We start from the raw sequence: 25,290 nt of genomic DNA, 5'->3' as shown, positions 1-25,290 counted from the left end.
GATACTTCTTTAATTAAAAGATCTGACAAAATGAAGTAAGAAAATTACAGTCAATTATACCTCAATAAAGCTGTGTGTGTGGGGGTAAACATTTACAAAAATTGAGAAGAGCTTCTGAGTCATCCTCAAGAAAAATGGAGTCTCACCTCCATCTGTCAGGATGTAACTGTGACTCCATCAGGCTGTCCCACTTCTCAGAGGATGCAGCCCGTGTGACCAGCCTGGCCGAGCCACGACCCACAAGGTCCAGCCAACTGGCAACATAGCTACCAAGCTTTTTCAGAGCCCACTGACACATGTGATCTGATTTATCCTCTCGGTGGCCCTGTGAGGATGATAGGATGTAAATGGTCTTATTTAGAGCAGAGAAAAGTGGGCCTAACAGGCAGTGATGTGCCCAAGGTCAGGGACTGGTCCCGTGGGCACCATGGTCATAGGCTCCTTGGTGGCTCTGCAGGTCAGCAGTGTAGTGGGCCTTCCAAGGAGAGCAGAGCCTGGTCTGTTCCACTGCCCATGGTCACAGAAGGAGAAGGACTCACCAGCAGGAGTCAAGGATTTCTGTTTCCAAGCCAGGACTCTGAAGCAAACTTACCCGCCCAGTACTTGGCAGGAGACATACAGGGGCTCTGGTGGCAGCTGTAGTAACTGCAGCCCTACTTTACTTCCGGTTGATAAAGTACATTGGGGACCACTGCCTTCATGGTCACTGCTAGGTCCTGGTAGCAAACTAGGACACATTCCCTCCATGCATTTAAGGCTCAAGACACATTCTAGGTATCCAATCAGTGCCCTTTCCAGAGTGAGGAAACAGGTTGAGGGAGGTCCGTAGGTGAAGCCGGGGGACCAGACCCAGACCTGGCTGACCTCAGACCCAGGACATCTGTGTGTACAAGGGGAGAACCATTTGCAAAGGCAGAGACAGGACCCAAATAAAAAACAAGCAACATCTCAGAGAGATGGCCAAATAACTGATATGACTTCCATCTCAGGAACCAAAGCAGATATTCAAATACCTCTCTCTCTATTGACTTAGCTGGAAGGCCATGATTGTTTCCGGTTATAGGATCAAGTCAAAGAGTAATATACACGGGTGGCTCACGTCCCCCAGGGAGGAATGACAATGACCCTGTATGTTAGAAATGCAAAAAGTCAAAACGGCTGTCTGAGGAGGCCTTACAAATAGCTGTGAAAAGAAGAGAAGCGAAAAGCAAAGGGGAAAAGGAAAGATATACCCATTTGAATGCAGAGTTCCAAAGAATAGCAAGGAGAGATAAGAAAGCCTTCCTCAGTGATCAAAGCAAAGAAACAGAGGAAAACAATAGAATGGGAAAGACTAGAGATCTCTTCAGGAAAATTAGAGATACCAAGGGAACATTTTATGCAAGGATGGGCTCAATAAAGGACAGAAATGGTAGGGACCTAAAAGAAGCAGAAGATATTAAGAAGAGGTGGCAAGAATACACAGAAGAACTGTACAAAAAAGATCTTCATGACCCAGATAATCACAATGGTGTGATCACTCACCTAGAGCCAGATATTCTGGAATGTGAAGTCAAGTGGGCCTTGGGAAGCATCAGTACAAACAAAGCTAGTGGAGGTGATGGAATTCCAGTTCAGCCATTTCAAATCCTGAAAGATGATGCTGTGAAAGTGCTGCACTCAATATGCCAGCAAATTTGGAAAACTCAGCAGTGGCCACAGGACTGGAAAAGGTCAGTTTTCATTCCAGTCCCAAAGAAAGGCAATGCCAAAGAATGCTCAGACTACTGCACGATTGCACTCATCTCACACTCTAGTAAAGTAATACTTAAAATTCTCCAAGCCAGGCTTCAGCAACATGTGAACCGTGAACTTTCAGATGTTCAAGCTGGTTTTAGAAAAGGCAGAGGAACCAGAAATCAAATTGCCAACATCTGCTGGATCATGGAAAAAGCAACAGTGTTCCAGAAAAACATCTATTTCTGCTTTACTGACTATGCCAAAGCCTTTGACTGTGTGCTGCTGCTGCTGCTGCTGCTAAGTCGCTTCAGTCGTGTCCGACTCTGTGTGACCCCACAGACGGCAGCCCACTAGGCTTCCCCGTCCCTGGGATTCTCCAGTCGAGAACACTGGAGTGGGTTGCCATTTCCTTCTCCAATGCATGAAAGTGAAGTCGCTCATGCTGGGAAAGATTGAGGGTAGGAAGAGAAGGGAATGCCAGAGGATGAGATGACTGGATGACATTACTGACTCAATGGACATGGGTTTGGGTGGACTCCGGGAGTTGGTGATGGACAGGGAGGCCTGGTGTGCTGTGGTTCATGGAGTCGCAAAGGGTCGGACAAGACTGAGCGACTGAACTGAACTGAACTGAACTGAACTGAACTGTATGTTACAATCCAGTGTGCATGCTGTTACAGCTATGACAGACTTTCTTATTTGGTTGGTAATTTCTATTTTAATTCTGAAAACTAGGAAACGCAGACTTTCAATGTTTCCAGCCATGTGGTTCCATTAGTTTGATCTGATTGGAGTGATATTTCCAGATTGACAGGAAAATCTGCTGAGGTGAGTGGACCCTTACGGCACTTAACCTTCCTTTACATAACATACCAGAGAGAAATGTCTACACGAGAGCTCAGCGAGCAAGGCCAGGAGTTCATTGCTGCTGAAGAGATGCTTAATTAGGTGTCTTTTGGAAAACTGCTGCCTCTCAGAAAGGTCGGCAGGCTGTGACAGCTGTGTTGGAGGTACACGTGGAAGAATAGGCCACATGTGATTAGAGCTGATGAATTTTTAACACCTCGATAATGATGCTCTCTGGCCCTACGTCGTGAACTGATGAACTGCTACAGGGTGGGTGGGGAAGAACAAAACACATAGGCTCCTACAAGAACAACTTGCCTTTTGTTTCAAAAGATGCTTGAAACATTGGGGAGGAGGCAGGGCAGGGCCTGGAGGGGCCCGGGGGAGCAGGGAGGGAGGGTTCCTACCCTTAGCATGAAGAACAGCATCTTCTCATCACTTCCTCTTGACTTGCTGACTTTAGCGGTAATGTACTGAGCAGTGGGTCATGTTCCGTTCACACAAATAACGAAGAGCCGTCACTATTACTGATTGTGTATTAATCAGCGTGTGACCTCCACTCTTGGCCTCATCCTTCCCCTGGGGACCAGCACTTCTTCATCTCTAAGACCCTGGCTGGAGGCTCCAATGATAGCCGACCAGTGACCTGCTGCTGGATTACGAGCTGAGGGTTAATGAGCAAGTGTGCAAGGCACAGTGGAGCAGTTTTTCAATTTGAGAAGAGCTCATATTCTAACAATCCTGCTTTATTACAAGTGAATTCTGGGGGACTTCCCTGGCAGTCCAGTGGCTGAGACTCTGTACCCCCAGTGCAGGGGCCTGGGTTCAATCCCTGGTCAGGAAATTAGATCCCACATGTTGTAACTAAGGATTTACATACTGCAACTAAAGAGCCCACAAAGAAGATCAAAGATCCCACAAGCTGCAATTAAGATCTGGAACAGCCAAATAAATAAATAGATAATTAAAAAAAAAAAAGAATTCTGAAGCCTGGAGACAGTTGCATGGCTTGGGAGGATGTCTCGGACTATAGGATGGTCACCACAGTTACTCAGCAGCACAAACCTGGGGCTCCCTAGAGGCGTGTAATGGTAGCTGGACCCCATCAGCAAGGAGCTCCAACTGCACCTAAATAAATACATTGGTGGCATTGAATGTGTGGGTTTCTGTCTCCCAGAGGGCAGCATGGAGGGACCTTCAAGGATCTCCAGGCCCCATGTGCTGTCAGGGCTCATTTTCCTGGTGGGAAGCCAGCGGTGTCATGCTGCACTGCTCTCAAACTGGTTGGGGGAGGGGGCCAGACCCCACCATTTTGACCGTGCTGTGGGCAGGGGGAGAGGCGGGGGCTACTTACCATCTGCAGGACGTCAGTGGAGACCATCTGCATGCAGCACATGGCTGTGGCCAGTGCACACACAATGGTGGACAGGACATTGAGGGCGCACACACTGAAGAGGAGTTCCTGCAGGAAAAGACACAGAGGGCGTCAGCACTGTCTTGGCAATGCAGGCGGCAGGACCCTCAGCACTGCCATTGAGGTCCAGGACAAGAACGGCCACTTGTTTTGTGGGACTTTCTTTTTTTTTCATCAAAACTGGTCTTTTATAGACACATTTGTTTACTCTCCCACATGGTTGATCAAATTAGATACTAAATGATGTATTTTACAATTTTGATAATTATTAGGTAGTTACCGTCTAAGAAAATCTTCAAAGTGCCAACATTTAAGTAGGTGGGCCATCTCTGTCAATTATAAAGTCTAACTGAGAATTTTGATAAGAAAAAAATTTCAAGTTTTTTAAACTTCTTTTCTTGAGAAAATTGTAGATTCACTTGCAGTTGTAAGAAACCATAGAGGGACCCTGGGTACCCCTCCCTTGGTTTTCTCCATGGCAGCATCTTACAAAACTACAGTGTGATATCACAGCCAGGAAGGATAACGACACAGTCAACACACAGAACACCTCCATGAGCACAGGATCCACCCTCCCCACCCACGTTGCCCTTTACAGACACACTCACCTCTCTCTCCCACTCAACCTCCCTTTCCAGACCCCTGTCAACCACGAGTCTGATCTCTGTTTTTATACTTTTGTCATTTCAAGGCTAGGATACAACTGGAAGCATAAAACATGTGACTTTTCAGAACTGAGTTTTTTCACTCAGCTTGATTCCCTCAAGATTCATCCAAGTTGTCCAGGCATCAGTAGTTCATCCTTGTAGGATTTTACTGGAGAGCCAGTAGAGGAAAGGGATGGGAAGGGTGAGGGGGAGTAAGGAGGATCACAGGAACCAGGAGCCCTTATTCTTGTTCATGGCAAAACCATACACGCCATTGTTGCTGTTGTTTAGTTGCTAAGTCCTGTCCAACTCTTTGCAACCCCATGGACTGTAGCCCGCCAGGCTCCTCTGTCCATGGGGTTTTCCAGGCAAGGATACTGGAGTGGGTTGCTATTTCCTTCTCCAGGTGGTGCTACTAGTTAAAAACAAAACAAAACAAAAAAAACCTCACCTGCCAATGCAGGAGACTTAATAGACATGGGTTCAATCCCTGGGTCTGGAAGATCCCCTGGAGTAGGAAATCGCAACCCTCTGCAGTATTCTTGCCTGGAGAATCCCATGACAGAGGAGCTTGGTGGGCTACAATCCATGGGGTCACAAAGAGTCAGACACGACTGAGGTGACATAGCATAGCATACACAGCACACAACTGACTATGTTCATTAGAAGGACTGATGTCGAAGCTCCAATGCTCTGGCCACATGATGCGAAGAGCCAACTCACTGGAAAAGACCCTGATGCTGGGAAAGATTGAGGGCAGGAGGAGAAGGGGATGACAGACGGTGAGATGGTTGGATGGCATCACTGGCTATTTGGGCATGAGTTTGCGCAAACTCAGGGAGATAGCGGAGGACAAGGAAGCCTGGCCTGCTGCAGTTCATGAGGTTGCAAGAAATTGGACACAACTTAGTTACCGAACAACAAATTGTTGGTTTATCAATTTTCTAAGAGTTTTTTTTTTGAAAGGAACTGAACATAAATTAGAGTGAATGTAGTTTAATTTTGGTGACTCAGAAGGTATTAATAACCGTTTCCTTGCTGGACTTCAGCTTGTTCTGAGTGTGTCCATCCACTGTCCTGTGGCTAAGCCATGGTCCTGGGTAGCATGCCTATGTGTCCACTACAGATGGAAGTGGGAGCTGGCCAAGAATCTCTGATCCACTGTAATGACCTGCGTGACTTTGGGAAGCTGTCTCATTTCACTGTGCCTCAGTGTCCTCATGTGTAAAATGGAATAACAGGGCTTCCCTGGTGGCTCAGTGGTAAAGAATCCACCTGCCAATGCAGGAGACATGGGTTTGATCCCTAATTCAGGAAGATTCCACATGCCGTGGGGGCAACTAAGCCTTTTGCCACAACTACTAAGCCTGTGCTCTAGGGCCTGTAAGTCGCAACTACTGAAGCCCCCACACCCTTTAGCCTGTGTTCTACAACAAGAGAAGCTGCTGCAATGAGAAGTCTGAGCTCTACAACTAGAGAATAGCCCCTACTCACTGCAACTAGAGAAAAACCCGAGCAGCAATGAAGACCCAGCACAGGCGAAATAAATAAATAAATGGAATAGCAATACCCACCTATCTCAGGGCTGTGAAGGTGAAATTAGTTCACAAACATGAAGGGCTCAGAGCAAGGCTCAGCACACAGTGAGGTTCAATAAACACCATCTACAATCCCATGACGGATGGCCAGTCACCTGGGGACTTTCATCTGTTCACGAACACCGGAGGATGAATTCAGTAAAGGGGTTTAAGGCCTTGTCCACAAATGCTTAAGGAAAACAGCTCCAGAAATGACTGGATGCCCACTCCAGAATGCCCTTCTCTGGCCTAAACAAATTCTGTATCATTGCTCCTACCATTCAACTGAGGCGAGAGAAAAATTCTGACATCCATGCACCTTTTACTGCTCTGTTGTTGCTCTGCCTCTGGAAGGTTCTGTCCACTTGTATGAGTGACAGTAGTTTGATTAAAGCTCAGGAATATAAAGAATGAAGCCAAAAAGAAGGAAGGGGCACTCAGGAAATACACACAGAAGTAATTTAAATGATCTTATTAGCCTTTAGCCACCTAGGGACTTGGGTACTACTTATAATGAGAAGTAACATTTCCAATCTGCATTTAACTTATATTAAAACATTTCCACATGTGCCCAGACTAGACAGCCTGGATAATGCCGTCTAGGATCTGTTCAAAGATAAATGGAAGCACACAGAAGTTGGCAAGAGTTTTGAATATATGAATGCTTGGATTGAGGAGCCACAGGTGGCATCACCAACTCAATGGGCGTGAGTCTGAGCACACTCTGGGAGACAGTGAAGGACAGGGAAGCCTGGCGTGCTGCAGTCCACAGGGTTGCAAAGAGTTGGACACGACTGAGCGACGGAACACCACCACCAAGGTGGCTTCCGTGAACGAGGCGGGTGAGGAAGAGAAGCAGAGGATATGATGGATAGGGGACTTGGTGATTAACAGGAGGGAGTAAAGGAGAAAAAACAGTCACCCCCATGGCCTGAGCAGGGGCAGCTCTTCCGAGATGGGCGGGCTGCATGGGGTGTGGAACTGTTGGGAACAGTGAAGAAGAACTCATTGGGGTCCATTGAGTCTGAGAGGGCTGCGGTTCTCTGCGTGGAGGGAGCTGCGTGGGTCTGGGCTGGACTCTGGGACATGGGCGTGGCCAGTGCAGGGGTGGGGACAACACTAGGGAGGCAGCTGAACTTGCCCAGCGGGGTGTGCTCGGCCAGGAGAGATGAGAGTCTGAATAGAACCCAGAAGATGAAGTGAGAGTGTTAGCTGTTCAGTCATGTCAGATTCTTTGTGACCCCGTGGACTATAGCCGTCACGCTCCTCTGTCCATGGGATTCTCCAGGCAAGATACTGGAGTGGGCTGCCATTCCCTTCTCCAGGGATCTTCTCGACTCAGGGACTGAACCCAGGTCTCCTGCATTGCAGGCAGATTCTTAACCATCTGAGCCAGCAGGAGAAGTCCTGAGAACCCAGAGCTGGATCCTAATTCTGGAGCAGAAAGAGTCTATAAAGAAGATCTAGATGAGGATGAACAGAGAGAAGGGAAACGAGAGCAGTGGGCATATAAATGGGCAAATGCACCAGTGCATGAGGTTTCCATACCCCTGGCCCAACACTGCCAGCAGACAATGAGTGACGACAAGGACGAGCCAAACCCCACACCATGTTTCACAGATGTGTGCCAGAACCTGGACTCACAAGATGTGTGGGGCTTTAACAAAACTTGCTTGCAAACTTGGATGCAAAGCAAAAGTCAACAAAGTAACACTAAGACACAGGCTTATGGGGTTATCCAACCACAGTGGAGTTACGTTTGCTGTGAATGACAGGAAAACAACCGATTAAGCCCTTTCCACCTCCGCAAATTCACAACACACAGTGGAATAACTCAGGGATTAAAAAGTGAATCATAATGAAAATGAGAGATCCTTGGAACCACATAAAACATAAAACTTGTGCTGGCTCAGTCATGTCTGACTCTTTGTGACACCATGGACTGTAGCCCACTAGGTTCCTCTGTCCATGGAATTCTCCAGGCAAGAATACTGGAATTTCTGTTTCCTTCTCCAGTGGATCTTCCTGACCCAGGGATTGAACTAGAGTCTCCTGCATTGGCAGGTGAATTCTTTACCATTGCACATGGAAGCCTGTGGGTACATATACATAAATATTTACACATTAAATTAAATATATATTAAAGAGTCAAATTTTAGCAAATGCTGCATCTATTAAGTATGCATGCATGTATTTGTACATACACATATGTGTATGTATATGTACATATATACAAATATATAAATACATATAAATTTTAGCATACACACATCTCAATAGATGTAGCATTTTTGCTAAAGTTTAAGACTCTTTAATGGCAAACTCTAAGCAAAACAGTAATAAAATGGGATTCCCTAAACCGGGAAAATACTATTTAGTCCCAGAAAATTTCAATAAACATTATTCCTAATTATTGAACACATTTCCTTTAAAATCAGGAAGGAATAAAACAGATAAACAACAAGGACCTTATGTGTAGCACAGGCAACTACACTCAACATCTTGTAATAACCTATAGTGGTTGAAAGAATTTGAGTCACTTTGCTGTACACTTGAAACTACATTGTACACAACATTGTAATTTACATTACACAACATTGTAAATAAAGTATACCTCAATAAAAATAAAGTAAAATAAATCAGGAAGAAAACAAGATGTCTGGCTCAAGCCCTATTCAATACTGTGCTGAAGAGTCCTTGCCAGTTCGGGAAGATAGGAAAAATGAAGAAAAATCAATAAGCAATGTAAAGACTGGAAAGGAAGAAGCATACTGCCATTATTCCCAGATAAGGTAACCCACTAAATAGAAAACCCCAAGCAATCTATGGGCAAACTGTCAGAGTAAATGGAGTTATCAGTAACTGGACGCACGACCAATGAACAGAAGTAAATGTGTTTCTCTATACAAACATTTTAAAATCAGAAAATGTTCTTCAAAAAACTCTACTTTTCCTGTAGTGGGACATCTAGGAATGTATCTAACAAGAATTATACCAGTTTTCTTGAAAAACACGACAGAAGGATAAATAAATGGAAAGATGCACCAAAAATGACCATTCTCAGAAAACTAACCTAAAAATGCAATGCAGTTACAAATGAATGGCTTCGTGTGTCTAAGACAGAGAGAGAAATGGGGAAGGGAGAGGGGGGGCCAGGGGAGAGTCTACAAAGGACAGAGAAGAGCCAAGACCATTTTGAGAAGAAAAAAGGGGGGCTGATCCTGCCAAACACACGCTTAATAAAGAAACAGCATTTAATATAATGTGTTATCGACAATGAGTCAAGCCATGCACCAACACAGAAGAAAAGAGACCCCAGAAATAAATGTCTTTAGATACAGATACTCAATATATAATCACGTGACTCAATGACCACTAACCTGAGCTGTAACAGCTGATGATGATCTATCAGTGAAAAACAAAACTAGGTCATATCTCACGCCACATGCATAACTAAGACCCAGGTGGATAAATGAACTAAACATGAAAAGCAAAGTTTTAAAACTTATGGGAAAAAAATTCAGGAAGTTTGTCTGACCTCAGGATGGGGAAATATTTCTTAAAAGCAATATAGAAAGGACACTTCCAACAGGAAATGAATCTGACTGCACTGAAACTGAAAACTTGTCTCTGAAAAATGACATCCAAAATGAAACAAAATGACATCCCAAACAAAACTGAATGACAAGTCCCAGAGTGCATGAAATCTTTATGACTAAGGTCATTGTTTAGAACAGAGAACCCAACAGGAAGACAGACAAAACAGGTGACTCACTGATGAGAAACACAAACGGCCAATACATTGACAATACAAGACAAGTCAAGAAGAATCTATGGCAAGAACTCTTGGCAAGGATGTGACTGAAGCAAAGGTACTTCTTCCCCCGGCCGTGAGAATGTTATGCCTTTGTAGAGAAATGAGATGTTTTGTAAAAGGGAAGATGGACCCTCCTTACATTCTGGCAGGTGTGCCTGCTGAAAAGACACAGTATGTGAGCCCAGGCTGATGACTGCTGACTAATTCTAGCACTGTTATAATAGGCTTCCCGGTGGCTCAGTGGTACAGAATCTGCCTGCCAATGCAGGAGACGTCGGTTTGATCCCTGGGTTGGGATGATGCCCTGGAGAAGGGAATGGCAATCCACTCCAGTATTCTTGCCTGGAGAATTCCATGGACAGAGACTCGCACACGACAGTCTATGGGGTTGTGAAGAGTTGGACACGATTGAGCAACTAACACACACAAGTAAATCAACTATACTTCAACAAAAAAATAAAAATAATAAATAAATAAGTAAATAAAAAGGCCATGCAAAGTGTCACAAAGGATGGCCCCCAGAAAAGCCACACTGGGGTCAAGTGTAAAAGACCACTGTTAGGTATCACTCCTCCACTGAGTCGTCTCTCTGGCAGGAATTCTGCTCCCTCAGTCAAGATTCTGTCCTGTGGCCCCTCTGATCTTGGGCCTCTCTGCAAGGGCCTGGGGACAGTAAACCCCTCCATACAGTTATGCTCAGCTCAGCCATGGTAATATCCTCCTTTCCTTGAGCTTCTATAACCAGTGTGTGTTGATTTCTGAATGAAGTCAGATCCCTAAACGCATCTCGGAACTCCTGCACGGGCCTGTCTCCATCTTTCTGGTCTTGCTTTCATGTCTTTCTTCACCCACCACTCATCCGTCACATGGGCATTTAACAGCTTGAGGTACTGACGTATAACAGACAAATGACAGAGTGAGCATACTTTAAACACAGAATCCAATGAGTTTTGACACGTGTGCACACCTGCATAGCCACCACCACGATCAAGGGAGAGAATCTACCCATGGCCCCAGGATTACTTCCAGCTCCCTTGTTACAAGTAATTCTCCACCTTCACATTCCCTTCTGCCAGTTTTACACATTCTTTCAAATGGCCTCATCATTCAATTATTATTGAAACATTTCCCATCCTGCAAACTTTCCTCTTAATGCCCTCTTCCCCCCAGCATATCGGTGCTAATTCAGAGCGCTGAACATAACTAAGTGCTTTAGACACAACCTCTGGTCTCAGGGAGTGGACTCTGCGCGGTCTCCTCCAAGTTGTGTATGCAAAACCACAACCTGCTCTCTGTCCCCCACTCAAGGCAATGGGGCTCCTCTGAAGCCCTTAGTTTTGTCTGGGGAGTAGAGTGAAGATCAGGTCTATTATTATTCATCCTGGGACCACCCCAGACCAAACAGCCGGCCCTCTTTATGATCCTCCTCTTCTCAGACCCTGACATGGAGCCTAGAAAGATCCCACAGTCGAGGGCAGAGGGCTGGGGACCACCTGCTGTGGGTCCTTTTCTGAATGTGCCAAAGGCTGGGGGGTCCTCGTGTGAGAGGCCTACCCATGTGGCCCAGCACTCAAGCCCTGCAGCCTCCACCCCCCAACCTCCCCAGCTAACAGAAAGACAACTTTCATCAGCTACATCACAGCACATCCCCTGGGGATGGCTTCAGGGTGTCCACTTGGGGAGGGTCCAGGGCAGCGGTCTGGGAGGAAGAGGGGAGCATCTTGAAGCTGTGTTTGACAAGCATGTTGCCTTAGACCTTAGAAATGTCCACTGTCAAGACATCCCTGGTGGTCTAGGGTTAGGACTCCGTGTTTCTACTGCAGGAGGCTGTCCTAGCCTGAGGACTGGAGAAACACCGAATGATGGAGAGGGGCTCATTCATCCAGGTGAAGGCTTGACCCTCCCCCCTCCCCCCCAGGAGGAGGGGTTCTGCCTGTGGGTGAACTGCAGCATCAGCTCTTCCCTGATGTCCAGCCTGCTGCCCACCCTGGCCATTCTGGACTTGTTGGCCTTCATACTCTGTCACAAAATATCAATGTTCACTTATTCTCAGGAGCATTTTTATTTCTTCAGCATGGTTAAAAACATACTCAAGATTAAACAATAAGCCTATTTTTCAGGTCCCTAGGATTTTAGGAAATTGTCTTGCTGGGTTTCCTTTTTTTTTTCCTTTAACTTCCTTAGAGACAAAGAAAAGAATCTTCAAGAGAAGTAAGCTTATAAACTCAATAACTGATTGATTCCTGGAAAGTTGTATTTCCTTATCCATTGATAAGGTTTCTTTGGATAATTTGTTTTACTACAGCTCCATAAATTAAACCAGATACTTGAAGCAAACAAACAAACAAAAAAAGATATTTACCTCTGTTTTCAATTAGAATTACATCATTATAATATAACTATAATGATAACCGGGGATATAGCAAAGAATAAAGTTGGGATGGATATAATATCAACCCATGATGAGTCATATTCCATCGGTTATGATTCCAATTTTTGAAATCTTTTAAAACTTCTGTTAATATTGATCAGAAAATATGTCACAATCTTATGTTGGGTTTGACTTGGCAAAGACCACCATTAACCTACCAAAACATATTTTTATCATTTATTTTGTCACTAGACATTATTAGGAAGTGAAAGAAAGTGAGAGTGTTAGTTGTGTCCGACTCTTTGTGACCCCATAGACTGTAGCCCATCAGGCTCCTCTGTCTGTGGAATTCTCCCTGTGATCTGGGGTTTAGACGTGGTGGGAAAGCTTCAAAGAGATCCAGGGAGCAGGGGGGTTTCAGAGCCTCCAAACCCTCAAGAACAATCTGAGGGACCAGAGAAGCAGTGTTGCCATCATCTTCTGGGCTCCAGAGATATTCCTTATCAGACTGGAAGAAGAATCGGGGACCACACTCCTTGTGACACAGGGCAGGTGCTGGGGGCCAGGTCTCTTCCACATCGGGCCTCAGGCACCTCCTCCCTCTCTGTGGCCACTGCTCTTTTTGCCAGCCGGTTTCTCAGAGCATGGGAATTCACAGAGAGCTCCCCTGACAGACTGGTCACCATTTCCGGCATCTGAAATGTCTCCTACAGTGGACCCACCACAGGCCCCTGTTCCAGACAGTGGCACTGCCCTCTGTGCCCGCCAGGTGTTAGGTGGTCCTCCAGAGCCTCCAGACCCCCACATATTGTGGCCCACATACACATACTACAGGGCCCCTATTATATAATGTAGTGTTAGTGGTAAAGAACTTGCCTGCCAATGCAGGAGAAGAGGCCAAGAGACTCAGGCTCGATTTCTGGGTTGAGAAGATCCCCTGGAAGAGGGCATAGCAACCCACTCCAGTATTCTTGCCTGGAGAATCCCATGGACAGAGGAGCCTGGTGGGCTATAGTCCAAGAGTTCGCAATGAGTCAGACACGACTGAAGTAACTTAGTGTGCATGTTCCATAGCACCACCCATCAGGGGCTCCTTGCACTGTAGCCGTATTTTTTCAGAAAAAATTTAGCAGTTTAGTTTCAGGGAAAAGAGGAAAAGAACTGGGTTCATTGTTCAGATGCCTGTGTAAGTGGCCAATTTTGATTTTCAGGAGCAGGAAAAACTTGTAGGGAGAAAAAGAAACAAGTGATATAAACAATTTTCCATGCCATTAAAGAAAAATCAGATGCTGTACATAAGAATAGACTGCCACGGGAAACTGTAACATTTCTTGCTCCAAATATCTTTAAAAAGGCAAAATAAGTACCCATCTGTTCTCTGATGGTATAATAGCAAAAATGTTGGCTCAGCCATAAAAAAGAACGAAATAATCCCATTTGTAGCAACATGGATGCAACTAGAGATGATCATCCTAAATAAGTCAGAAAGAGAAAGACAAATACCAAATGATACCACTTATACACAGAATCTAAAATATGGCACAAATGAACATATCTGAGATCTAGAAACTGACCCACAGACATAGAAAACAGACTTGTGGTTGCCAAAGGGAAGGGGAAGGATTGGGAGTTTGGGATTAGCAGATGCAAACTATTATATATAGGATGGATAAACAACAAGGTGCTATTGTATAGCATGGTGAGCTATACTCAATATCCTGTGATAAACCATAATGGAAAAGAATATAAAAAAGAATGTACCTATAACTAAGTCAATTGGCTGTACAGCAGAAATTAAACACAACACTGTAACTCAAGTAGAGTTCAATAAAATCAAAAGCTGGAACAGCAGTGACACACGTCATATCAATATTTGTGTCGACCTCTTTCAGCCATTCACCAGTGCTTCACAGAGGTTGGAGGCAGAAAGTAAAATGGTTAAACTGGAAAATTCAAAAAACAAAACCTTTAAAGTGGAAATTTCTAATTGTTTAAGGGGTTTCCCTGGTGGCTCAGATGGTAAAGAATCTGCCTGCAAAGCAGGAGACTTGGGTTTGATCCCTGGGTCAGGAAGATTCCCTGGAGGAGGAAATAGGAACCCACTCCAGTATTCTTGCCTGAAGAATCCCATGGACAGAGGAGCCTGGTGGGCTACAATCCATGGGGTCGCACGGAATTGGACATGACTAAGTGACTTTCACTGTTTACAACGCTCTCCAGAAAGATGTCCCCTGTTGCACGTGCCCAGCTGCAGGGACCAAGAACTGAAAGGAACACGGTTAAAAGAACATTCCCAGGAGAAATCTCAGGGATGGGGTGGGAGGCGGGAGCGAGTGAAGCCTGGGTCACCTTCAAGGTCAGTCGCACGGCATTGCAGTCCTCGCGCAGCGGGTTCAGCTTCAGCGTCTCCCCAAGGTTGCTGCAGCCGGACACTTGGTGCTGGGTCTCGCAGCAGACACATACCTCCACACTGTCAAACTTGATCTGGACGGGGGAACACAGACGGAGCTCAAGGTTAGAACCTGGCGTGTGGTTCCCAATGATGAAGAACACGGGACCAGCATCCTATCTCATTTTCTTTATATAATAAAGTCAAGATGATTTTTTTAACAGACAAAACCCACCAGAAATACCATTAGGAATTATTTAAAATTCCTATTTTCAAAAGCAATTAATAAAAAAATAAAATTTAAGAAACCTAAGCTATAAAGTTAGGGTTTCTTCCCCGGTGGCTCAGACAGTAAAGTGTCTGTCTACAATGCAGGAGACCAGGGTTCAATCCCTGGTTTAGGAAGATCCCTTGGAGAAGGAAATGGCAATCCACTCCAGTACTATTGCCTGGAAAATCCCATGGACAGAGAAGCCTGGTAGGCTACAGTCCAAGGGGTCGCAAAGAGTTGGACACGACCGAGTGACTTAACTAACTGCAGTGGTAAAGAACCCACCTGACAATGCAGGAAACGTGTGTTCAATCCCTGGGTTGGGAAGATTCCCCCGGAGGAGGAAACGGCAACCCAGTCCAGTATTCTTGCCTGAAGAATCCCATAGACAGAGGAGCCTGGTGGGTCACCGTCCATAGGGTTGCAGAGTCAGACACAACTGAAGCGACTTACCACCATGCACTCACATAGTAGAGATTAAAAGAATATGGGAAGCTCTACAGCCATAAATTTGCAAATCTAGAGGACACAGATGATTTCCTAGCAAAATACAAGCTATGATACCTAGTCCATAAGTAAACCTAAAGATCAATAACCATAAAAGAGATTAGAAAGTCCAAAATGGTATTTCAGGCTGAGTTTGCTACTGCTATTGCTAAGTCACTTCAGTCGTGTCAGACTCTGTGCGACCCCATAGACAGCAGCCCACCAGGCTCCCCCGTCCCTGGGATTCTCCAGACAAGAACACTGGAGTGGGTTGCCATTTCCTTCTCCAATGCATGAAAGTGAAAAGTGAAAGTGAAGTCACTCAGTGTCTGACTCTTAGCGACCCCATGGACTGCAGCCCACCAGGCTCCTCTGTCCATGGGATTTTCCAGGCAAAAGTACCGGAGTGGGGTGCCATTGCCTTCTCTGAGGCTGAGTTTGCTCTGACCTTTAATGAAAAGATAATTCCTACGTTTTTATACATTTGAATCAGTTCTGATGAGATGGATGAAACTGGAGCCGATTATACAGAGTGAAGTAAGCCAGAAAGAAAAACACCAATACAGTATACTAACACATATATATGGAATTTAGAAAGATGGCAATGATGACCCTGTATGCAGGACAGCAAAAAAGACACAGATGTGTATAGCGGACTTTTGGACTCAGAGGGAGAGGGTGAGATGATTTGGGAGAATGGCATTGAAACATGTATAATATCATGTAAGAATCGAATTGCCAGTCTATGTCCGATGCAGGATATGGCATGCTTGGGGCTGATACACGGGGATGACCCAGAGAGATGTTGTGGGGAGGGGGCTGGGAGGGGGGTTCATGTTTGGGAATGCATGTACACCCGTGGTGGATTCATGTCAGTGTATGGCAAAACCAATACAGAATTGTAAAGTAAAATAAAAAATAATAATAATAAATAAATAAAATAAAATAAAAAATAAAACAACTTCAGAGCAAGAGATAAAGAAGAAAATACCATAGTTACCTTATAAAGCTAGTTTAACCTTACCCACAATTCTGAAAAGGAAAAACAAAAGCTCCCCACTCCTACCACAAACCAAAAGGTCAGCTTCTCCTTTTAAACATGAGAATATTCTAAGCAAAACAGTGGCTCCTTGAATCCAAAGCTGTATTAAAGGAATTATATTCCACTGCTGTACTAAAAAGTACTCTTGAATACAAACTATATAGCCCAAGTCTAAATGCCTTAAACAAGAAAGGGAATTCATAGATTGATAAAACAAAAGAGTCCAGGGTTTGGAATTCAGGCATGGTGGCAAGCAGGTACTGAAATGTTCTCAGCAATTTCTCAGTCTCCACCTGCCCTTTCCTTAGGGTGGGCTGTATGCTCAGAAGGAATCTCCTAAAAATATGTCCAAAAGCTGGAAGCTTAGCAGCCTTAGTGGTCAGTATGTACGTTCTATATGCTACAGCCCCAGGCCTGGCTGGCCGTGCAGCACAAGGGAGAGAGGAAAACTTAGTTCTGTTAAACATCATGTATTTAGTTGCTCCCAGAACCTAGGTTACCCTGAAAAATATCCAAGTTTCATTTTAGAAATAGGATTCTGGAACAGCGGTAAATCAATCAAGAAAATCTGTTCCAGGGACAAATCAAAGGAGAAAAATCATACGATCTTATAAATAGATCTCAAAAAACTAGTGCCTCAAATTTAGCAGGCATTCATGGTAAAAACTCTGAGTCACTTTCAAGAATAGGAGAAAATGACTTAAATCTGATAAGGCTTTTACCCGGCAAATATCAAAAGCAAATACCATTTAAAAAATATGTATTTGTTTTGAAGGACTGCACTGGACCTTTGTTGCTGTGCACAGGCTTCCTTCGGTAGTTGTGATACACAGGCTTAGCTGCCCCACAGCATGTGGAATCTTCCCAGACCAGAGATCGAACCTGTGACACCTGCACTGGTAGGTGGATTAACCCCTGGACCGCCAGGGGAATCCACAAATACCATTTTAACTGGAGAAATATGAAGGCAATTCCACTAAGATCAGGAATGACACAGGAATGACACCCATGGCCACAATTCTACACTGTTTTAGGAGCTCTTGCTAATTTAAAGATAAGAAATGACTGCAAACTGTGTAAATACTGGAGAAGATAGAACTGTCTTTCCAAATGTGATCGAATATCTAAAAACAATCTAAGAGGCTACACTAAAAATGATGGGAATTAAGAGTATTTGTTCAAAGAAAACCCAGAAGAAATGCCCCATGTAAGTGATTTAAACAACCATGAGGGCACGACTTTCTGAGTCTGCTTGTGAGTCTGTCCACAGCTCTACTCTTTTTCCATCTAACAAACACTTTGCTTGTTTCACTAAAGAGTATTTGTTGCATTGGTTATAATAAATATGATACTGTGCTGTGCTTAGTCGCTCAGTCCTGTCTTGACTCTCTGTGACCTCATGGGCTGTAGCCCACCAGGCTCCTCTGTCCATTGGTATTCTCCAGGCAAGAATATTGGAGTGGGTTGCCATGCCCTCCTCCAGGGGATCTTCCCAACCCAGGGATCAAACCCAGGTCTCCTGCATTGCAGGTGGATTCTTTACTGTCTGAGTCACCAGGGAAGACCAAGAATGCTGGAGTGGGTAGCCTATCCCTTCTCCAGGGGAGGGGATCCTTCCAAATCAGGAATTGAACCGGGGGTTCCTGCACCGCAGGCAGATTCTTTACCAGCTGAGCTACCCAGGAAGCCCAAATATGATACTATTAACAACCAATTAAAAATAAAAATGGCAAAAATATTCTATTTAAAGTAACAATAACAAAAGATAAGAGATTAAACATGGAAATTTAATGACCTATGTGAAGCTATGTATAAAATGCTATTAAATGGCAAAAACTCAGGTACAGGAGATGTGGGTCATTCTATCTGGCACCCATACCACGGAGCCCTCCTCCCAGACTGGAGAATTTTTTTGTGAATCTTCCACTCTTCCCAGAAAGGCTTCCCTGGCCAGCACGCCAGAGAGAGAGCAGGCAGGTGTCCCAGGCTCCACCCATAGGACATGATACCTCTATAGGGCACTCTAAGTGGAAGCTTGAGGCGTGCACTGAACTGGCTCCACCCTGGCTCTGTAAGTAGCAGACATGAACCACTTCCAGAAGGGCAGGAGCTGGGCTCTGGGGGCAGCATCCAGAGCCCATGGTCAGCATGGTCAGACACAAGCCAGGGCTGATGACAGGGTCACTCCCAACAGCAGCTCCTCAATATGATTTGGAACACTGCTCCCTTCCTGGCTTTGTAGCCCCCAAATCTGATTTCTGGTCATCCTGGAGACTGAGCTTTAGGGGGTCCCATAATAACTCCTTCAGATGGATAACAGCTCCAGTTGTTTCTTTGAAACTCAGAACTGGGACTGACACATATGGCCTGAATCCGTGGAGGGCACGGGTTGGCTCCCACGTGGAAATCTGGGACATCTCCGAAATGCTGGCCCTTGCCAGAGACGCACAGATGGTTCAGCAGTAAAGAATATGCCTGCCAGTGCAGGAGATGCATGTTCAATCCCTGGGTTGGGAAGATCCCCTGGAGAAGGAAGTGGCAACCCACTGCAGTATTCTTGCCTCAGGAATCTCAGGGACAGAGGAGCCTGGTGGACTACAGTCCATGGGGTCGAAAAGAGTTGGACACAACTGAGCACTCACCCACTCTGGAATCCAAGCTGAGTCCCAGGGGGGTGCATGTGCAAAAGTGTTTTAAAGACTATCTGGAATAATAAACATTCAAGAATTAAGCCCCCAAATTGGGAAAGAATGGTAACCAGAGAAGTAGATGTCTTAACAGACTAAAAAGGTCAGTTGAGGACATCTAGGTGGCTTGAAATAGCTGCCATCTCTTTCAGATGCTCAATTGGACTGAGATTCCTGGTCTCCCTCACCCACTGATGACTCTGGTAAAGATCCCAAGACCTGGAGAGAAAAGTCTAGTTGGAACAGCTTGGCTGAGCAACGATGATGCACACATCGGAGCGGAGGTAAGCTGCCCCCAAGAACACAGGAAAAATATCCTTCCAAAAGCTGCTCTGGCTTAGAGTCCAATCAACCCATAAAAGTAAGCCATAGGGTCTTCCTTGGTGGTCCAGTGGCTGAGAATCCGCCTGCGAATCAGGGGACACAGGTTCAGTCCCTGGTGAGGGAACTAAAATCCCACATCCTTTGGGACAACTAAGCCTGCAAGCCACAACCACTGAAGCCCATGCACACCCTAGAGCTGAGCTCCCCAACAAGAGAGGCCACTGCAGTGAGAAGCCTGCGCACCACAGCTAGAGAGTAGCCTGTTCGCTGAAACTAGATAGAGTCTAGGCAGCAACAGAGACCTAGTGCAGCCAAAAGTAAATAAATAAATACATTTAAAATGAAGCCATGAGGAAGGCACCAAGCGGGTGTCTTCCTCTCTCCTTCCCGTGGAAACATACTGGCCCTGAGCTCCCCCTGAAGCTGGCACTTGCCACACCCCTCAAGCAGGGGTCAACGCCTGGGGCTCCACTGAGTCCTTGAGCTCCTAGCATCGGGACAAAGTCTGGCTCTCCTGAGCGAGCCTGTGTCCCCACATCTCAAAAGCCTTGAGGAATGACTGCATATGACCATGGCCCCACCTTGGCATTGACTCTGAGGCTGCTAACGTAAATGGCTACACAGCTTTCTGGGGAGGAAGAAGAGAGAGACTGGGTTTGGGGGGGGGTGCGGGAAAAGGATGGTTCAGCACATCGAGTGACCCGTTATCAACCTCAGGGGATGGACGCTGACATTAATCTCGTCCTTCCGTTACTTCACTGAGGGTGTGATTAATTCTGAGACAAATTCTGGAAGCCTTCTGATGAGGTCTGTGACCTCGATGTCTTGGTGTGCGGGGGCTGGCAGATTTATCTCAGGATGTCCCTCCATGCTCGGGTCACTGGGACCCACGTGACAGAGCTTTGCGGTGATTTCGCATGAATCTCTTTGCAGCACTAAAAAGCCAGCCTGGCCCCCAACCCCTCTAATTAATGGCCTGTCAGTCTGACAGGGACGAGAAAGGGCCAAGTGGAAAGGGAGGGCCAGGGGCCCATGTGTGCAATGGTCCAGCCATGCCCAGCCTGACACTGAGTGGGGTGGGGGTCCTCAAGGCTGGGTTTGACCAGTTTTCCTCCAGCACCTGTGGCTTCAAACAGGCCAGGACCCTGAAAGTTCCCACTAGGCTTGTTCTTCTGCTGTTGTTGTTCAGTTGCTAAGTCATGTCTGACTCCACTGACTGCAGCACACCAAGCTTCCCTGTCCTTCACTTTCTACAGGAGATTGCTCAAACTGGTGTCCAGCCACCTCATCCTCTGTCATCTCCTTCTCCTCCTGCCCTCAATTTTTCCCAACGTCAAGGTCTTTTCCAATAACTCGGCTCTTTGCACCAGATGGCCAAAGTACTCAAGCTTCAGCTTCAGCATCAGTCCTTGAGTTCTTCCCAATTCATTAAAATTAAAATTTTCATCTTTAAACTGACAGATTTTTTGTCCTCATATTGCTTTCATGATGCTGCTTTCCTCTGTCAAGGAAGCTTGACAGTGATGGTGGACCAATGTTTCTGAATCCCACTTTGCACATAATTAAGTGCACTGGAACACAGGCGTGCTGCTGATGACAGCAAAGTGCTGCTCTGTTCTCTGGTTCTCATTGCACTTTAGAACATGCATCACAGGATCAATGGGGAACATCCACCAACAAAATTTCCTTAAAGCCCAGTCTGTTGAGGAGCTAAGGTTTTGTGTGTTTTTTAAAATTGTGTGTGTGTGTATAAAGCATCTAAGGCAAACAATATATAATTCCAGATGATAGAAATTTTATTATAAAAATCATACAATTAAGCTTTTAAACCTTCCCTGACCTTTCGGGGAAAACTAGGACCTGCTTTTTATTCAGATCATCAGACATTTCACTTTTATTTTGGTCTTGATTTCATCACAGTCTATCTGTTTGCTAATTTAGCTGTTGTCTCTGCAACAGATGCTCAAATTATTTGTGGAATAATAAATCTAACAGAGGGCACAGACTTTACATTTTTTATCACATGAGTGCCACTGCGAGAGAGACAGGCAGAGACAGACAGAAACAGAGAGACAGAGAGAGATAGGGAGTGACAGAGACAGGGTGAGACAGAGAGACAGACAGAGATAGAGAATGACAGAGACAGGGTGAGACAGAGAGGAAGATAGAGACAGAGACAGGGAGACAGAGAGACAGAGAGGGACAGAGACAAAGAGACAGACAGGGAGATACAGAAGGGGGAGAGAGAGAGAGACAGAAGCAGAGAAAAAGAGACAGAGAGACAGAGAGAGAGCACTAATCTACAAGTGGAGAATCTGAAGGGGTCATTGTAACCTTCCTGTCAGGGAGCCAGTTGTCCCCATAGGACATGGCAACAATTTCTGCCATCCTAGGAGTCTTTACAAGATCTTTTTGTTCAAATGACACTTTCAAGGGCGGCAGAAGTTGATAAATTATGAATGTTCACAGCAGCTTCCCTGCTGATCAGGGAAACGAGGCTGCTGGTCTTGAGATGTTCCCACCACAGGAGAGGCCTGGAGCCAGCTGGACTGCGGGGGGCAGGGACTCCATCTCCTCCCTGCCTTTTGTTAACATGCAGAAGTGTGTTTTGGGGGCCAGACTCTGAGAAGTCATTAGTTAGCATTGTAATCAACGCAGAGCCTGACTTGGCCTGCAGAAGCAGAGAGAGGGCGGAACACAGTTAACAGGAACACAAGGCACATTTAGCATTTCTGTCCCACAGAGACCCAAGTGAGGATGTTTGGAATAACAGAAACATCATAAAGAACTAAAATGAGGTTCTGGGGCCAAATTAACTTGGGAAATCGCGGTTTAGAAAATGAAACAGGGGCTTCGCTGGTGGCTCAATGCTACGTTCAATCCCTGGTCTGGGAAGATCCCACATGCCATGGAGCAACTAAGCCCGTGCACCACAACTACTGAGCCTGTACTCTGCAACAAGGAAACTGAACAATGAGAAGCCCGTGCACCGCAACTAGAGAATAGCCCCCATGCGCAGAAACTAGAGAAAGCCCGCGCAGCAATGAAGGCCCAACACAACCAAAATCAATACATTATATTAAAAAACAAAACAAAAATGACACGGCCTCTCTCCTGCATGGCTTCTCAGTCTGTCAGTCTTTTCCTGCTTGTCACCACCACATGGGAGGGGACCAGGGACCCAGGCTGCCTGCATTCCTGTTCTCCCTCCCCCCACCTCCCTCCTTATTTCTAAAATAACATCCACCACATCGTCCACACCAAATGCTCCCAAGAGCCACCGGCAGAAAAGGGGGAGGAGGAACGGAGGGGCTGCTTTCCCTCCTGGGCCCCAGCTGTGGGGGCGACCACAGGGAGGTGGGGCTACCCCAGGCTCAGCCCCCCACCCTGGGATCGCTGTGCTTCCAGACACAAATGCCGGTCAGCTTGTGTTGGTTCATTCTTTGAGTGTAACGAACCATCCATCAAGAAGAGCATTTTCATTGTTTTCTGGTCTCTAGTCCAACAGAAGGGTACGTGACCTTCAGTGGTGACCTTCAGAGTTATGAAAAAGTCCTGCTCAGAGCCCTGCCGTGCTTCTCTGGGTGAAACTGGAAGCCCCCTCAGCAGCAGAGCCCCGGTGAGCCCTTAAGGAACGGCTTCTGCTCACGGTTTCAGTGGTGTGAACACACCAGAGACAGGGGTAGAGATGAAATATCTGTGGGGGGCAGATAAGAACCAAGATGGGGGACATGAGCAGGGCACCTGGACACTGATGCTTTCCCATTTCATTTTAATCTTGGGGTGGGGGCAAGGGGGAGAGGAGGCTTACCTAGTGTGAGGCTGAAATTGGGGAATGGCACATAACAATTTCAGTTTTTGGCTTTGCTTGAAGTTTCCCAGGGCTCCCAAGGCTTCTGGGTCCTGGGCTGAAGCGAGCTTGCTCTGGCTTCGTCCTCAGTTGCTGGGGGAGGGGGATGTGTTTTCTCCTTTCTGTGAGTTGAGGGGCCCTCCCCTCTGCTCTCCATCTGCTACAGCCAGACTCCTCACCTGGCACCTTGGTGCCCATGTCCTTGGCCTTGGCGAGCTCTCTGCTTAGACAGTGGGCATCTCATGGGCTCTGGGGGATGCGGTCACCAGAGTGACTGGTGCTCCTGTCAGGTGAGTCACTAACACCCTCGAGAATCGGTCAGTTGCAAGCACTGTTTTTCCTTCTAGAGAGCACATTTCTAGCAGATATTGGTGTCATTCTTGTTCTGTGGCTCAGTCGTGTCCAACTCTTTGTGATCCCATTGGCTGCAGCACAGCAGGCTTCCCTGTCCTTCACCATCTCCCAGACTTTGCTCAAACTCATGTCCATTGAGTTAGTGATGCCATCCAACTATCTCATCCTCTGTCACCCCCTTCTCCTCCTGCCCTCACTCTTTCCCAGCATCAGGGTCTTTTCCAATGAGTTGGCTCTTCACATCAGTATTGGATCACATCAGCTCTTCACTCTTCCACAGTATTGGAGTTTCAATTCAGCATCAGTCCTTCCAATGAATATTCAGGGTTGATTTCCTTTAGGATTGACTGGTTTTATCTCCTTGCTGTCCAAGGGACTCTCAAGAGTCTTCTCCAGCACAACAGTTTGAGAGCATCAATTCTAGCAGATATTAGAGGTCTGCTAACTCTGGGGCCAGGGTGAGGGGTGGGGGGCAGAAGGGTCACCTGGGAGGCCGGCCCTGGAGCACATGGACCTCAGCTCCCTGCCAGGCCAGCCCCCTCCATCCAAGGGCACATGCTCTGGAGATGGTGTGGCTGACACACTGGGGAGGATGCAAGAGGGGTTCATCACAGTTGATGCCTGCCCCTCCCAGCTTCCTCTCTGCCCTGTTCCCTGATACACATGCAACCCCAGCTCAGAAGACAGAAGGGTCCACACAGGAGAAGAAGCTTACATTGTGCTGATACTTAGGGGTCTCCTGAGGAGTGCTAGGTGATGGATCAGGGTCCCCGTTGTCGGGACAGACACGGTTAAGCTCCCAGGAAATGCAGCAAGTCTGCTGCATTTCCATGAGAGGTCCTGGGAGGCAGGGCAGTGAATCAATCTTGCCCATGGCTTTCACTCAGATCTAGGTATAGGAATGGGGCAACATGATCCAGTGCTGGCTGGAGACTGGAGGGATGTGAAAAGTGTCCCAGCCATGAAGTCACGTGAACAGAACCATGAGAAGACAGTGCCAGGCAGGTGTCAAGTCCAGCAGGAAGAAATCCCTGGGTCAGAGTCCTTCCAAGTCCACGGAGAGCGGGGGCACAGAGCCAGGGCTGAGATGGCCAGCTCCATGCACTGCATGCCCCTGGACTTCCTGCTCTCAAACTCCGGTTACCCTTAGACCTGGTCTCTGCTGCTTCCACCCCAGAAGCCCCCCACCCCTGCTCCCCAGCATCACTCAGGCCCCAGCCCACCTGTCACCTGCTCAGAGAAGACTTGGCTACCTCCACACACCAGACTGCTCCTTTTCTTGTAGCCCTTCCTGTTACCTGTCTCTTCTGTTTGCTCCTCTGTCACCCACCTCTCTGCCTATAATGTGAGCCACATAAAGGATACAGAGTCAGGACTTGTTTGACAACACCCAGGACACTTCAGACTGAGACTCTGCTTCTGTGTTTCTGTGAAAATATATCATCCAACGAATGTAAGGGGAGATGGACACAGGACAGGTGAGTATTTATATGGAA

General features: G+C 46.4%; 1 protein-coding gene across 2 annotated transcripts in view; it reads right to left on the bottom strand.

Annotated features, from left to right (window-relative positions):
- Positions 1–25,290, bottom strand: part of FAM189A1 (family with sequence similarity 189 member A1) — a 248,225-nt gene that overhangs the window by 23,958 nt on the left and 198,977 nt on the right. The window contains exons 4-5 of one of the 2 annotated variants that reach the window (XM_040257388.1): positions 14,741–14,875; positions 3,920–4,027 (exon numbers count right to left, since the gene is read on the bottom strand). In XM_040257388.1, the coding sequence (XP_040113322.1) occupies positions 3,920–4,027; positions 14,741–14,875 (243 nt within the window). The remainder of the gene's footprint in view (positions 1–3,919; positions 4,028–14,740; positions 14,876–25,290) is intronic. The other variant, XM_040257389.1, reaches the window with a different exon arrangement.

This window comes from Oryx dammah, unplaced genomic scaffold (assembly GCF_014754425.2).
Source record: "Oryx dammah isolate SB20612 unplaced genomic scaffold, SCBI_Odam_1.1 HiC_scaffold_16, whole genome shotgun sequence".
Taxonomy (NCBI): Eukaryota; Metazoa; Chordata; class Mammalia; order Artiodactyla; family Bovidae; genus Oryx; species Oryx dammah.
Note: the sequence above shows the minus strand (reverse complement) of the source record. Positions and strands in the feature narration are given on the sequence as shown.